The 17,343-nt window shown below is 39.0% G+C and overlaps 1 protein-coding gene across 1 annotated transcript; it reads right to left on the reverse strand.

Annotated features, from left to right (window-relative positions):
- Nucleotides 1-1,212: 1,212 nt before the first annotated feature.
- atp6ap1lb (ATPase H+ transporting accessory protein 1 like b) lies at nucleotides 1,213-15,981 on the reverse strand. The gene is made up of 7 exons (XM_042005175.1): nucleotides 15,748-15,981; nucleotides 6,899-6,936; nucleotides 6,245-6,327; nucleotides 4,230-4,468; nucleotides 3,958-4,008; nucleotides 3,574-3,817; nucleotides 1,213-3,223 (listed from the first exon to the last, which is right to left on the reverse strand). The coding sequence occupies exons 1-7, from the start codon at nucleotides 15,879-15,881 to the stop codon at nucleotides 2,987-2,989; spliced, it is 1,026 nt and encodes a 341-aa protein (XP_041861109.1). The 5' UTR covers nucleotides 15,882-15,981; the 3' UTR covers nucleotides 1,213-2,986.
- Between the last annotated feature and the right edge of the window lie 1,362 nt (nucleotides 15,982-17,343).

Here is a 17,343-nt window from a genome sequence, read left to right on the forward strand (position 1 = left end):
TTATCTTTCCAGAAAACAGTTTCTAACAGTAATGGCAAGTAAGAAGCTCATACAACATGCTAGGGTCATTTTAAAGTTACCTGTAGCCATGATGCTTAGGCTTGGGCGTCCTGCTAACAGCACACTTCCATCCCTTCCTATCAGATGACAGCAGGAAATCGTAAAATCTCCATGAAGACAGAAAAGGTAGACAGAGGAACATGAGAAATATGCAGCTGTAAAATTCTTTATCAGTATTATTCCAGCTATTTCTGAATATCCTTAATGCTGATGGGAAACGCTGCTAGTACCACATGTTACCACAAGATGTCACTGTTTTCTCAGACATGGGTTGTAGTATGACAGCAGTAGTCATTAAATGCATTTAACTGTACTGAAGATAATGCTAAAAATATCCATACTAGTGCACGTAGACAATATTTTAGAGCAAATATGGTTTTAAATTTTTTTCGCGGCAGCCCTTTATGCAGTGACAGATTAATCAGTTTTTTCTGAGGCAAATGCAACATTTATTTATTTAAACTAATTTAAAATGGATTTTGCAATCAATCCAGCATAGTTTCTATAACTATCAAAAGACATGACTCAGATTCTCTGGTTTGAGATAACAAATTCATACATGCAACAGCTATGACTAAGAAGAAGCATGAACATGTTTGAATTGCACAAATATCAAATCAACTGTCCCAACTAGTCAGATATTGACATCTTTGGTTGGAGAAGTGAGAGGAAAGAGCAGATGGCACTCAGGAAGGGATATAGAGAGAGCTGATGTAAGGTCTAAACACTAGGTTGGAAGCTGTGACAATGAACAACATGAACAAAATACTTGAAACTCCATTATGCAATAGATCTCTGAGGCTGACATTGTGACGTGTTGCAGTGGGAACAGCACAAAAGAATTATAATGATGGCAGCTTTCCACATTGGAGAGTTTCTATTTCTATGTATGATGTTTCACTGCCATAGCTCACTGGCATACACTGGAATCAGTTCCAACTGTGCTTTATCAACTGTGACAGGCCAAAATGTCTGTCTGTTCTGGTTTGATAAAACTGGTTAGGTGGGGAAAACAGAGGAATGAGTAATTAGTGCATACAGAGTACAACCAGCTGCTTAACATATAGGCACAGCAGACCTTTTCCTCAGAATATCATTTATTGTTCAATCTACATCGGTAGGTCATTGGACAAACTGTCTCCAGTCCATTCATAGTTTGTAGGATACATTTATGACCAAAGAACACATTTCACACTGCTACAGACTGACAGAACTGCCATATCAAATGTTAAGATATCTATTTACTGTCATGCTGAGTGGTTATTTTATTTTTTATTTTTTCAGAAGAAATGACTTACTGATGCTGTTACTGCTGCTAGTGTGGCTTCTGGTATTATAATGGCATCTATAAGTCCCTGTGATTGGACTGCATTCCATAGTATTGTCCATCTCTGGTAAGGATTTGCACTGTAATTTACAGTTAGATGAAATTAGACCTTACATTGTTTGGCCCAACTTAAAACAAATAGACAGTGTAACATGTCAATGCTTTGTAGAAAAAAATTATATGCATTGATACATTGACCAATCCTCGTAGCACAATTGCACCTATGTTTATTAGTTGTGCAGTATTTGGAGATAATAAACAGCTATGAACGTATAGAGGTCTTAATGTATCTACAGCTTTGTATATCCGTTTGGTTATGAGGATTAGCATAGTCCACCTGTACCTAACAGTATTTCATGATTAAACTGAATATAAAAAAAGGACCTCCGCAGAGGGACACTTCTGTACATGAATGCATTTGCTTATTTTGTACATAGCTGTAATGGTAAGCTTTCATTTTCAAATAGTCTCATTCTGTCTTTCACCAAATGTTATGGCAACTCCATAGTAGCTTCACTTTGGCAGTCAGTTCCATTTGTGTAGATGGAGGACCAACAGCCTCCCCTGTTCAAACAATTGACTCAAATAAGTCATTGCATCCCAAAACTTTCATTCCTGCCCTGCCATCAGACAGGCCGTCTTGTGCAGCATAGTTCCTTGTATAGTCTTTTAGAGTCTTGTCGTTAGTGCTTTTGCAGCTAACGAATGTTGTGCTAGTTTGAAGAACCCTCTTTCTCTGGCTGGTCTGCAAAAGGCCATTTCACAGTTAAGTCCCAAGCAGCAGTCTTGTTCAGTCTTGTTCAGAGGATACGAGAAGCCAGAGGCTCTGAAGGGCCAGTAGTGTTGATCCATTCACTCCAGCCAGATGCTAGATCAGTGGTTCCCAATATATTTCCCTCCGCTTGCACTCAAAGCCTCTCCAGCTTTTTTTACATTATGCCATATCTGATTATTTTAAGCTTAAACTCAAGCAAGACCTGTCCTAATCTTTTAATTAGGAAACACTGTGCTAGCCCAGACAGACCAGCCTATTAGGGCATGCAGCTAATAAGGCTATCTCAGTAATAAAACTGGCTGTTTGAAGTTTACATTTCTTGCAGCGTATTAGACAAAGTATAATGAAAGCTTGAAAGATGATGTTCATGATGGGTACTCATTATATGACACTTGTGAACCATGTAATACATACATTTAAGCTGGAGCATCTGAGTTAGCTGTATTAGCTACAGTTGCAAGCCTCTTGTTTTAATGGCTGGCTGGGGTAAAGACTCGTACATGTCATTACCATTCAGGGCCCTGGGACTGACACTGACCTTTGACATAAGGGCAATGAGCCATCTCTGGGAGAGGCATGGACATCCAAAGGAGATGCAGGTCAATGAGGAAAGAAGAAAAAAGTATCCAACCACGGTCTGCATTTACTTAAAGAAGTTAAGACTTAGGTTTTCACATGAACAGGCAAAGTTTTCATTTTGTTGAACAAAGATTCTGTGGAAGATACTTTTTCACTCTTGTGGCCACTTGCTCTCCTCTCAGCCTTGCTTCTCGGGTTTCTATTTCCCCACCTCTCTCCGTCATCCTCCGGTTCCTCATTCTCCTTCACAGGCTGTTTTTATCTGGTAACTCTGCCTCTGGACTGCGGGGAAAATATACAGTGGCTTTGTGCTCTTCATAGCGGTCAATGTGCTTAAGGTGTACCACCATGTGCAGGGCATAGGCTAAGACAAGGAGCAGGATTAAGGATGTCACCAAGCCCATCAGGATAGCTGGCGTCAAGAAAGTAGCACAGTCGCTGGCTGATGCAAACTTGTCTGACTGCACATTGAAGGCCTGGATCTGGAAGAGGAAAGAGCAGGAGGAAGATGAGATTAGGCTAACGTAAAGGGGACAACTTGCTATTACTAGGCTGACCAAGCACAGAGACACTGGACAGATGGACAGGTTAAGACGTCACAGCAGATGGCTAAACAGGCAGGGTACAGACAGATTGACTGACTGCAGACACACAGACTGACAAACAGATTGACAACCAAACAGAGCTTGGAAGAAAATAGCTTGCAAACAGTCACATGCACACATATAGTAAAATTGGGTGGAGGTGGTGGTGGGGATTTGGAGTAACAGTGAATGTGCAGACATTATAAGAGATAGACATCAACAGCTGTGCCCTTTGTGCAACAGTGTACCTGGAAATCAGTGAAAGTGATGTGCCAGTTAGCGGATGTGTCAGTGTGGGAGCTGGGCACTAGCAGGGTGTCATATTTATGCAGACTGCTGACGTGCTGGCAATGGTAGGATGAAGTGGCAGGAGCGTAGACCTTGCTGGCGTTGAATGTAGCCTCTTGGGTCCAATTGTAGTGGATGTGAACGCTGTCTAGTGTGAACCAGTTTTGACCCGCTGCCTCATAAAAAGTGTTTGACATTTGAAGTCTGATGGACAAGACAGTAGAGTTAGTACATACATGCACTTGTAAGCTACATACTGTGAGTAATAATGCAGCAAGTAATTGATTTTATCCATTAAACAAATAAAACAGTTGTTAGTAAAAATCTGAGCATCTGCATTTTACCTTATAACCAGACCTCGCAAGTCCTCCACATCACCAAATCTTAATGAAAGTCTGTGGCAGAACAAAACCAAAAATAATGTAAGATTTCACTCAGAAACAGTAGTAAATATAGACTTTTTACAGGCTTCTAAATGTAAAAGTTAGAAATAAAATGATCATAAAAAAATGCTATATATCTGAGTCGGAATTATACGGTTGTGTCCATCCTGTCTTGCACTGTATGAGCAAAAAAAAAAAACATCCCTTAGTCCAGTTAGTACTTTGTGACTTACGTAGCTTTGTCCTTGGTGCAGATGGAGCCTTTAGTATCCACAGGTGAACTGGGGTTGAATACTCTGTCTGTCAGATCAGTAAATGTATGGTTCTTGTAGCGGATTGCCAGGCGCTTTGCCTTAAATAGAATGCAAGTCTTCCCATTGTAAGACACACTGAGTGGACCATAGGGCCCCATCAGAGACTGGAGGAGCTTCCTTTTGCTGAGAGACATCCCAGGATGATGCCATTTAAAAGGCTGCAAACACAGGAAAAAAGAAATTGTGTTTAGAAACTGGGAAAATATGGGCTTAAGCTGTTTTTTTTTTTTCAGTTATATTTTTAAGCAATATATTAGCATATATATTTTATATATAATATATTCTAAGGCTTTATATACATATATATATATATATATATATATCTTTTTTCATGAAAAAATGTTTCACTTTTAAAAATTTATATATTTTTTGTGTTCTATTACGAATAAAATATAGGTTTAGGAAATAAAAAATCATTAGATTTTGTTTTTATTTATATTTTAAACAATGAGCCAGCTTTTTAAAACTGCATTTGTATTTTTTATACTACCTACACATGTTAAAGCTGTACAAAGGTTCATATTCTGAGGGTTTTTCTGACCTTATTGAACAGTATATGCTAAAACTTGTATTGAGAAAGTTTTTTTTTATTATTTGAATAGCCAAGAATAATAATGTACTGTATGTCAAAGGTATATATTTCCTCTGTTAGACAAGTCAGTACATTCAGCTGAGAGCCAAGTACAGGCTGCATAATATTGGGAAAACACACAGTATGTGTTATATCCAATATGTTAGCATATGTTGACATCCAATATGTTAACTGAGTGTTAACATATAAATACACACTTTAGTACACAGCATGGTGTTAAGCTTAGTTGTTTTCTTTAATAAAGGCTGCATTCCACTTCTGTACCTGTGCATGATGGTTAGTTGTAGAACTCGTGCTGAAGTGAAATTTGTCTAAGTGAAATGCATTAATTAATACAGCTGTGCATTTTATACTATTTTAAGTCCAAATGTCTGCTATGAAAATGGTACAAAGCTGATCATTTTTTTTGCATTCTAAAAATTTGTTTGTGATATTGACTTTGCCCAAGTTGATATTGCTATGACAATAAATTTTATTTATATTGTGCAGTGCTATTCTAGTCCATCTGTCACTGTGATATATGCATATTAGACACTTCAAAATCTTTATATGGTCTACGCCAAGCAAGCTTGCTACAGTGCACAGCCAAAAGTACCTCAGTTTTATTCATACCATGATATTTTATTTGAAAGGGCATTTTTAAAAATCACGTTTTTAAGCTTGCCATGGTGATCAGGAAATGTCAGCTATGTTTAAAGTTCAGTGTTCCAGCCACCACTTGAATCTCAAATGAGGAAAGAGCAGTGTGCAAAAACACAAGAGCTCTTTGGATTTACATGTAGTGGTGTGTGGTGGCTGTTGCACAGCACTGGCATTGGTGTGTAGCCACACAGAGACTGCCCCCTGTAGCTTCTTAATCCTTTTGCTTAAAGGCTACATATCACCAGAGGGCATTAATTTACTTTCCATGTAAAGGTTTAGCCGCAGTGATTATGCCAGGAATATTATTATTTTGGTTTAAGGGAAAGAATTTGAACAATTCTTGAACAAGATGGTTATGGTGACTGTGATTACGAGTACATAGTACAGTAGTTTAAATACTAGGTGTCTCTCAATGTATATCAGGTTTTGATGTTCCTGGATACATCAGCTGATAAAGCATGTTGCCTAGTTTTACTGAATCTTCAGTCACTGTGGTCTTGTGTGTGGGTGGGAAAGATGTTTTACCTCTGGTGAATATGAGACCAACATTATTCTTGCATCCAAGGTCATGCAATGTGGCAGAGTGAGCATGCTCAGTTTTGTTTGTGTGAATCTCAGTGTGTTTCTGTGTATGTGTACGTTTGAGCTGAGATAGAGGGGTGACGGTTGAAACACTGAGGAAATAACAGAGAGACTGTACCTGCAGTATTCTCCTGAGTGGGTTTTCATCTTCAGGCGTCAAAGCTACCTCTTCACTTTCTAAGCCGTACTCTCCATCTTGACCTGAAACCACAAACACAAAATTACGTGTCATGATAGATTATATCCATATTAATCTGCTTGTAGTGCTGCATGAGTGACTACAAAATAATTATTAAAAATCTGGTTATTTTGAACACACTTCACATATAATGAATGCAAATACACACACAAAGCACAAAGACACCCTGCTTGTACCTCGTCTCTCAGACTCATATCTATTTCCAGTGGTTTTGCGTCATTGTACTGACTCATCAGCAGCTTATTTCACAATTACCGTAGTGTTGTTTTACAAATACTGTTTATTTTTGTTACAGAAGCATCTCTTGCTATCATATAATTTTCAAAATTTTCCTTCATTTTTGTGGCTTTGGGTCAAAGTATGTCAATATAACCACACAGCATTCCAACGTTGAGTTTGGATCACATATAAGTCACATTTTAAAAAAATCTGATTAAATTGCGATGTAGGTAGGATGTCTCCAGTTTTAAGAGGGGAATGCATCTGTCAGGTCTGTACAACCCATCAGTGTCAAAATTACCAAGGCAGGTTTGATTGAATCAGGTCTTGTGTCACAGCAGATTTGTTACTTACGTGATGTGACTCTTGTTGCTTGATGGGGGTTGTCTTTGCTGGGGGGGAAAAAAGGAAAAAATCATAATAAGGTCTCCCAATGTTAAAAAAGCAGGAAAGTGTGAATAGGTTTTCTGTAAGGCCACTCATAGTGTACTTCTTCCTTTTTGAACTAGAAATCTTATGATCAGTTAGGTAATAGAATATGTATTGGTTGCTGTCCCAACAAACAGCAGCCATTGACTCCATTAAGCAACAGCCTGGCACTCTGAAAATAATAATAATAAAAAATGACCTAAAAGCAAATTGACTGATCCAAGATTGCTTGAAAGATCAATTTAAATGCATGTTTCACTGAAGAAGACCTTCAGGTAGATTTAGCAGACTGGAGTGGTAATGCAATGCACTACTGTTCAGCTTTTCTGTAGAGAAACTCTACAGAATACCCTACAATTCTGTAGGAAAACCTATCCTCCACCACAAAATTTTGTGCTAAAATTTTACCAGTGAAAATCCAAATAACCTGTTGCATTTTAGAAACAACTCTTGTGTACCTATAGAGTCTAAATAAAACTTTGGCCTTGTTGAGCAAAACTGATCAGAGGAGAAAATCTGAGCAGATAACAACAGTTAAACAATGTTAACTGTTGTTATCTGCTCCCGTTTTGCAACCACTAAAAATATTTTTACTGTAGCTAGAACAATATATTCATGCTGTCAGCATATTATCTGTTCTTCCCATAATCCTTCCAAAAATTGAAGGGACCATTAGGTAAGCAACCTTTGACAATAGTCATTGTCAAAGTTCAGATCTCCTACGTGCAATCAGTGATCCACGATTTCAGAGGTCAGTACAGATGCATTATTTAGCGCTTCACCTGTCCAGGCTGTTGCAGGCTCTGACGTCATGCCCTAATCTCTTCACCCTGTTCAAGGCGAATGACTCCCTCTACATTTTGTTTCATCAAAGCTTTGCCTGTAGACCTTAAAAGAGTAGTACATGCAAGAATTGCATAGGACTAGAAGCCTTTTGCATGAAAAATGGATGGAAATTTCATTGGAATTGACCTACATCGTGCACATGTGACAGAGGACAAACTACTTCTTTCTTCTTCACATGTTTGCCCAGCTGTCCTGTTCAGTCTAAGACTAAACCCTACATAGCCTAGACCTCTCAAAGCTAATCCTGATCCCTTTTTAACTGTCTAATCACAAACATAATGTGCCAATGGACTTAGTGGGCAGCTCTAGCTTTGCCAGTTGTGCTTGTTGTGATGGTCTAGCCAATGGTCTGACAATGTCCTGACCCAGCCTTTGTGATCATCTGGACTGGCTCCCTAATCCCCACATAACAGTCAGTTATAATGAGCTTGTAAAAGGTAAACCTTAATACCTGTGGGACTGGAAAAGAAAAGTACCGTCTTTTTTTGTTTTTCCTGTCACCAGGCACCACCCAAGTCTATTTCTAGGCTTTAGCCATACGAAATTCAACTCATTTTATAAAATTTAAAAAAATGCATGCAAAGAGCTAAATTTGTCATAGATATAATTTGTGCCACCTCAAGTTGAGCAATAATGCAGGAGTCTTGTTGAAAAGGCCTATTTAGACAATGGAATGACAATGATCCCAATACTTTATCATCATTACTATTGTCACCAAGGATTCCACACATAATAGCTTCTTTTCCATTAATAACTTCTTAGCTCTACTTGATTTGACTCAACTCGACTCTACTCGGTTTAGTTTGTTTTCCATTCCAGTTGAGTACCCCCTCAATGTTTCTCTCAGTTGGTAAACCCGGACACGTGTGGGGGAGCCCTGTTTACCGTAATTAGGTTATCTTTGAAGAAGACCCCCATCCAACTTCTTGTAATAAAATGAAATATGACCTTTAAAACAGCTCAAACTTTACCACATATACATACATTTGGAGTAAGCAGATTCTGTATTGGTAGTCTTGGAAGTAACAGACTTAAGGCAGTTTAGACAGGAATAATCAGTGCCAGAAGGCTGGAGCAGCTGTTTACTTGTGTGGTGTCCACCTGGGCAATATTGTGGTGCCAGACGGACTAGGATTACTGTTAGGAACAGGCAGGTTCATTTGAGCCCAGATATGGAGAGACACCTGCATAAGGTGAAGAGATTATGGCATGATGTCAGAACCTGCAGCAGTCTGGACAGTTCAAGAGCTGAATAACATCTGCAGTGGCCTCTGAAATTGTGGATCAATGTGTTTACATCTGGAGATTTTAACTTTGACAACTATTGAAGTCTAGGTTGAAGTTGTTTACCTTTAACTGTAAACTAATATTTTTGGGGATTTTTTTTTTTTTTAAATAGTAATATCTAGTACAAAAAAAAGTTAGATTGATATATTAGACTGGTTCCCTTACAGTGCATTTACAAAAAGACATTTTCTTCAGTTGAATTAAAACTTCAACTAAAAATCAGATGGTCTATAAACTGGATCAAAGAAGTAAATGCAACGTGTAAATACAGACAGCTCTCTCATTGCACATTATTCAGTTCCACAAGCTATAGATTAATCAGGTGGCTCTGCAGGAAATCAAAGTGATTAGAAGTAAGCCTAAGTCCATTTGAACAGATAATGATGGCTGCACAATGACGTCTGTAGAATCTGAATGAGTTAGTGATCAGCAGGAAGGTACTATACTGGCATTCCGTGCCCATAAGCTATGCCCAAGTCTCCCTGTGCGCGGCCTGTGTACATGTGTGTGAGCACATGCTAGTCTGCATGTGTACAGATTTCTTAGAGTTTGCCATTGAATGTCTGCATACATTACGATCGTTGTGTCAAAGAAAGCCAGTATGTAGTAGTTAAAGAAAAACAACCTGGTCCTTATTAGGTCTTAACATTGTATACATTCAACCTCAGATAAACAACAACATACAGTATCAACTCATTACACCATGACATCATTAATTAACATAAACTGAATTAAAATGAAGCCATTAATTCATCCTGCTCCCATTCTGACTTAAGAATATCTCTTTTTTTTCAATGTTCTGATGTTTTATTTATGTTATTTTTGTTTGAAATTAATAAAAAATATTAATTAATTAAAATGCATAAGCACTGTTTGGGGAAACAAGTATTGCATCTACTGAAATTATTAATTGCTCATCAGTAAAAGTGTGACCACATCTTTGAAAGCGGTGCTCTTTGCACCATGATTGTTTTGAGAATTTATGCATGTCCTCCTTGACATTGTATTGAGAGACATCAAAGGATATTTTACAGCAGCAATCTTTGCTCAATCTGAGAGTGGTTATAAAGCTATTTCCAAACAATCTGCTGTGAGAAAAAATATCCACAAACGGAAAACATTTAAGTAGACGTCACAGCTAGCTCACCCCAAAGTCAGATCCAGCAATGCTAAAAAAACAATTACAAACCAACCAACCAAACAAGCTACATCTCATACTCTATAGCTCTCAGTTAGTTTGTTAAATATTAAAGTTAGTCAATATTATATTTGCAAAAAGACTAACAAATATTTCTCCTTTGAAAAGATTGCCTTGGGAAAGCCTCTCTTCCCTAGAAGGAAAATGGCAGCACAGCTTTGTTTTGTAAAGCTGCATCTGAATAAACCACAAGACTTCTGGAACAATTTCAGAACAGACAGTAAGATAGTCTTAACGGGAAAGGTTTGGTCACAACACTTGGTGAAAACCAAACACAGATTATTAACACAAACACTTCATAGCAGCTATTAAGCATGGTGGCAGAGGGTTGATGATTTGGAATTGGACCTGGACAACTTGCTGTCAACTAGTCAACTTTGAACTCTATACCAGAGTATTTAGGGTCAAATGAGAGGCCAACTGCCTGGCAGCTAAAGCTTGGCTGAAACTGGGTCATGCACCAGAATCCTTGGGGAAAAAAGGAGAGAATCATGAGCTATTATCACACATCCATCAGTCTGCTGAAATATTTTGGAGATTCTAAAGAGATGTGTGAACACGGACTTTCACAGTTTTCTTTCTGGACGTCTTCGGAGATTTTCCATCCATGTAAAATCTCTTAAAGATCAGTGGGATCAGACAAAGTATAAACGTAGTAGCTAAATTTCCAGAGCAATTACTACCTGTGTCTGAGTGTGTGGGTGTATGTGCTGGAAATAGTCACTGTTTCATTATCGTTGTTGGTGACCTGTATGTTACTTTCGTCTTATCCTTGGACACTTTCAGAAACATGCCACTCTAATATAAAACACATAAAGGAGACCCAGTTTTGATTTTATAATATGTGGTTGCTTTAGTTGGTCAAGTCTTGGTTCAGCAGTGTTGTGTCCAGAAAAATTAGGTCACATCTTTTTTTCATCAGTACATTTTTTCTTCCCCAATGGTTTAGGAATATTTCACTGTGACAATGCCAGACTTTTCTGGCTTAAATTGTCAAAGAGTGGCTCAAGGAGCATGAGATAATATCTTTTAATGTTAAACAGCTGTCAGCTGCAACTAAATCCTCAGTGATGTAGTGGATACTTGGACTCTGCTCACTTTATCCCTTGCATTGATATATGAGACAGATCTCATGGCTGCACAAAATGTTTAAAAAAAAAAGAAAACATCTCATACAAGCATTGGATAGATTAGGTAGATGTCAACTGAATTACACATAAATGAATAAGCCTTTACTCCTGTACACCTACAGGGCCCTCAGATGGCTGAGGGGCCACAGGACTCTCTTAGAGTGTGTGAGTGCTAACCAAAACCCTGTCGTTTGTTCTTGTGCCAGTTCCGCGAGGTCAGCAGCCCTGGGCTGCTGCGGCCCATCATTGGTTCAGCTTGTCACACGGTGCTTGGGTGCTGAGCAGGCCCTTTACATAATCAAAGCAAAGCCAGAGCCACTCCTTGGCTCACCTCCATGCTCCCACATTCATCCGTAAATATGTGCGCATGCAACAATGCAAAAGTGTAACTACCGATCTTATATGCCCATGTCACCAGTAGGAGATTAACCTAAATACATTACAATTACGATAATGTTATTATAAGAGTTATTTTTAGACAGATGCTAGCTTTTAAATATTAATAACAGTGCTACTCTTGGTATCTCGATCAATACATTTTCACTCAACGTCCTTTTTCAAGCCTACAGATGGATAGCTGATCCCTCATCTGCATCTCTGCTATGCCCAGCTGAGCAGAGAAAAGGTGTGGTGCCTGCTCCCAAAACTTGTAAACAAGTCCAGTTAGCCTCAGAAACCAAGAGTGCATCCCTGCCCCTACACTCTGTATAGCAGTGTAGCATCTGAAGGTGTTGGTTTTAAACTTAGTACAACAAAAAAAACCTTTTTCGTTTTAGTACATTTAGTTCGTTGTGACCAGTTGAAAACAGATTGTTAAACCATTAGATTTTGTTTTCCTTGCTTAGGATGTCACAGCATGTATTTGACTGGTGATGCTTTCCATTACTAGCATTTCCTGGTATTATTCCTGCATGAACCCAGCTCTGATTTCACCATACAAGATTAATTAATTTTTTTGGGTTATGTTGATGTCAGTTTTCATATTCTTTGTTGTGTTTAAAACAATATGATTAAATATTGGGTAAATTGCCTTGTCTCTGTTAGGAAAAAAAACCCAGCTTAATCCCACTCTGTGCAGGTGCTGGCCTATAAATAGATTTATTCGCACAGATTAAACTTTAAGTGTTTACAGAGTTGCCTGTCACAGCCATTTTAGTATAGCTTTGATTGTGGAGTCACATTTGACCTCAGGTTAAGCACTTGACTTGTGTAAATCTTTCTGCTCCACAGAGCTCTAAGGGTTAAGGTTGGGGCACCTGAGCCGGCAGCTGAGCATTATGAATGGATTCAAACAAGAACTTGACATGTGTTTATAGTTATGTTTATTTGATCTTTTCTCACTCTGGCAGATTTAAAAGTTTGTTTCTCTGGAAATTAAGTTAACTTGAAACTGAAGTTAAATAATATCTGAATAATTCTATGATTAACCGCTTGTTTTTTTAACCCTTTCATCTTTCCTAAAATAGAGATCACTGATCAATCTTCTGAAGAAAATTCATACTTTGGACTAACTTTTGTGCTTATGTTTAGATCAGTTCACCATTCCGCCACACGAGTTATGACAGTATACAAGTAAATAATATTACTCTTATTTGTACTCATATCAATTAACATCTCAATGGCTCATTTCTTTCTCTGGCTGGAATTTAAATCACTCATTTTGGTAAAAAGAAATTGTATTTTAACAAATTTTGATATACAAAGGATGCTAAAGTCAGCTTTTGGCCTTTTAACCCTTCAGTCTTTCTTTAAATAGCCTTCAATGATCAATCTTTGATTACAAATCCTCTACCTTGACCTGTAATCTGTGTCTATATTTGACATGCACTGCATGCTGTTAAACATCTGTTAAATATATAATATGTGGGGAATTAAGCTAATCCCATATACACTTTGACACTTTTATACAAATGCTGCTTATAAACTAGAACAAGCAGCCATGCAATATTTGGCACTCAAGCAGCTTTCAAATTAGCCTTTAATTTTGTTCCATAATATGATTTAATAATTATGGAAAGACACATAATTCTTCTGCATATTCAGTCATCATGATGGTGACATCCATCATTTTTCTCTTGATAGTAAAGGTGAATCATGTCATGCAGCCTAAGTGTGACAGAAGACTCCAGAATTAGGTCATATTGAAGTGATTTCATTTGTTATTGAGTTTTAATGGGACATCTCAACCTAACACTAATTTTTATTAATGATCAAACACAATAAGTTTAATTGAAATGTGTGATTTGTTACTTTTAGAGTTTTGACATATAACAAGGCAAAAAAAGCATCAGCATGTTTTAATGTTTCAGCTACTACAAACCAGAGCCACAAAATCTCTGCTTGCAGTAGTTTTCCTCCTCCTCGCTGCATTTGCTGTTGATGGATTCTGCCCAGATGGGTGAAGAAGTCATTTCCAAAATTATGGCTGAGTTTTTTTCCTCTAATCTGTACCTATGTTTGGAACTCACTCATTTTCACTGGAAATGCATTAAAGCTTAGATTGTTTCATAATAACTGCAAATTGTGAAGATGTTTAGTTATCATATACATATATTTGCAGGCTTGTTTATTTGAGCCCATTCAGACCTGATGTGGTATGTGTATGCTTATACTTATCCTGAAGACATGTCAGAGTTGCATCATCATTTTCACAACAGAAAATTGTTATTAATATGAGAGCAAAGTCAGTCATTTAGTATAAAAGCTAAATTATTAATAGCTGGATAGTTTTACATTTAGCCAATAAACAAATACATATAATAGGGAAAACAAGCTTTAAGAAACGAAGGATTGTGTTTGAATGAGAACTGAAATGCTCCTCAGACAAAACTTCCTGGAGAGTATTTATCTAGTTAATGATGAATTTAAGAAATATAAAGCATTTTATTAATTGCAATTCACGTTTATTTATCTATTTGTTAAGCACTTTTTGAAATTCTGTTTTGTTTGCTGGATTTTTTCTGTGTTTTATGTTTGCTTGTTATGTATTGTGCCTTAGGGCCACTTTAGTCATTAGTATTCATCCACTTCCACACGTTATCGGTCATAGTACTGCACAGCACTTAACACAGAAAATCTGGCAACGGCCTGATTTCTGCCAGCTAGCTTCCTGCAGCCTTGAGCCTATCAGCAGCTGAAGCCTCTAACTCATTGCACCTTCAACATTTCCAGCAAATGTTATTCTGCCTTCAAGGCTTCTTATATCAAAAGCACAAAAGGTTGCTGTTATATAACAACATATTTGAGTGAGTCAGAGCCGAGACCAGAGCGGTGACTGAAGCTGTTACGTTGTAGAGTTACATACAAAGTTTGATACGGGGAACAGGCTCAAAACCCTTGGAGAAGTTAATATAGTCCCTCTGTGTCAGAGAATGTTATTGGTGGCCCAGCCTTTCAAACTCCAGATAAGATTTTTTTGTGTGCATGCAAAAGATTAGAGCATGACTAAAATACTCTTTGATTCTCTAAAAGTGTGCTAATGTTTAGATTTCGCAGGAACATAATTGCTAACGGCAAATAATGACCATTCTATCAGCTACTGCAGCATGTTATGGATTTTGAGCCCGTGCGCATAAAAGATTGTGTGAGCCATCATGCATGGCATAGTTTCAAGAGCCTTACATGGCTTTGGCACAGTTTTATAGGTCTTTGCTGTGATGTCTCTGTAAGCAGGCAGAAACATGGTGCTAAAGGCCCTGGCTGCCTGCTCAGTCCAGTCTCTGTGACACTGCTGTGAGCCCTGAATAATTTATCCAGATTTGACCTGCAAGGCTGCATGTGCCTTACATGGACAAAGCCGGTTAGAATTCCCTTCTAATCACTGCATCAGTAAACGGACCCCAACAGACCATCCTTGATGCATCCTTTCGTTTCCTCCCTCTCCCATCCTTGTTTACCTTTCCTCCATCATGTTCCCCTTTCTTCTCTCCTCATTCCTTTCCTCCCTCTCTACACCTCTCCTGCAGACCCACTGCCCCGGCCTTATTTAGCTCCCTCTTGCCAGACCAGCACTACTGTACACAGACAACAGCACCATACATAGCAGCGTCAGATGCGGTCCCCAATACTGAAACAAACAAAGCCCTGCAGCACAGCTTTGTGACACAACAACACTCCCTGATTTCACAGTCTGTGATACACCCAAGGTGAGCTGGAAGGAAGGAAGGAAATGGAACAGAAAGGTGGTAAAGGGGGAAAAAAGCCCCCTCAGAGAACACATCAGCATCCCAGCATCCCTGCATGCATCTCCCTGTACCCCTCCCCCCTTTCCTACACCCCTCCTCTGTTCATAGCTGTAGGAAGGATGGATTTACCTTCTATCCAGGATCTCAGGCACTTCGTCATAGATAAGTCCAGTCTGAAAGTCGTCATCAGTGAAGGAGCGCCCAGGCCGGCTGAAGGCGGACAGCAAGGCGACGGAGCAGAGGAGGAATGCGTGTGCAGCCATTGAGACGATAAGAGGAGACTGCCGCTGGTTGAGCACCGCTTCATAATCTGCTCTTCAAGCAGCGCCTGAGTCCCAGCTCCTCTGACTGGCAGCCACCATGGCCAATCAGCAGCTAGCACAGCCGATCATTGTGCGTCACAGTCCCCTCAGTGCACCCTCCTTCCTCCTCCTCTTCTCTACCTCTCCCCTTCTCACCCTACTCTGTCATCCTCAGTCTGCTCACCCTCCCACATCCACTCCTGTGCTGCTTGCTACGTTTTCCTCTTCTCTTTAATGCACACATAGCTTCAGGCAAGCCCTAAACATGGACAGCAGCTTGTTCATTTTCATAAAACATCTCATCATACCTGCTCTTCCCACAAATAAATAGCCTAACTTGTAGGTTACACGTGTGGCACACAAACACCCTGAAACCACTATAGTTGGTTCACACAGACACACACTCATACCTCTGTGGAAAGTCACCTGGGAAAGTCAAGGTCAGGTTGAGTATGAGCCAGATAAGGGGCTTTTTGACATGTCTCTAGGTGGTTAAAGAAAAAAAAGGAAGGAAAAAAACAGAGCAATGACTGCATGACCTAGATCTCCAATACGCTGCCACAGTAGCAGAATTAATTCACTTGATGTGTTGTTGTGAGCACTGAAAGGGCCTGCAGCTGAGGAAATTGTCCACTGAGGCTGCAAATATGGATGACAGGAGCAGCTGAGCAGCCGTGGGATAAGACGAGAATGAGGGTCCATCCCTTACGACCGTGACGGCTGATCCCGATTCCTCCTCATTATTTAGCTTCTATGCCGCCTCAGGATCTTGATACAACCTCTCATATCTGTTATTCCCATAACCAATGATTTTCAGAGCGGAGCATTTAGATTGGTTATATAACTAATGTGTCTGGAACTACTATCATGGTAGATTTTCACATTGATGCGTGGTAATGAATTACACTAAAAGAGTTACTGCAGAGCAAAATTTTAGAAAGCCTGTCTCTTGTTTTCTGTCTCTAATGTGACTACTTCTGTTGGCCTTAAGTTGTTAAAATCTTCACAGAAGTGTTTGGTTAATTGTTGTCAATAAAAGACCTTTGATTATAATAAGCATTTGAATCCCCTAAATAAAAGATGGTTGTTGGATTATGACTAACTTGGTAGCCTGCTTTGTACCCAAACTTTCCACATCCACATATTTATTAGTGAGTCAAAAGGGACACAAGGGTAGCACATAAGATAATGACTTAACGAGAGTGTTACCCTTAAATGTGCGTTCTTATAAAACTGTTGGGCTTAAGATATTATTCAGTGTGTTTGTCTGAGCATTTTGTGTGTGAGTGTGTGTGTGTGTCTGCTTAAGCTACGTGTGAAAGAGGTCAGCTCTGTCTCTTAGGCCATGCAGTAACAAGACGTGACTAAAGGCTGTCTCAGCCCCCTACAGTGCGTCTGTCTGCCACGGTCACTTCAGCAGGCA

This window comes from Melanotaenia boesemani, chromosome 13, assembly GCF_017639745.1.
Source record: "Melanotaenia boesemani isolate fMelBoe1 chromosome 13, fMelBoe1.pri, whole genome shotgun sequence".
Taxonomy (NCBI): Eukaryota; Metazoa; Chordata; class Actinopteri; order Atheriniformes; family Melanotaeniidae; genus Melanotaenia; species Melanotaenia boesemani.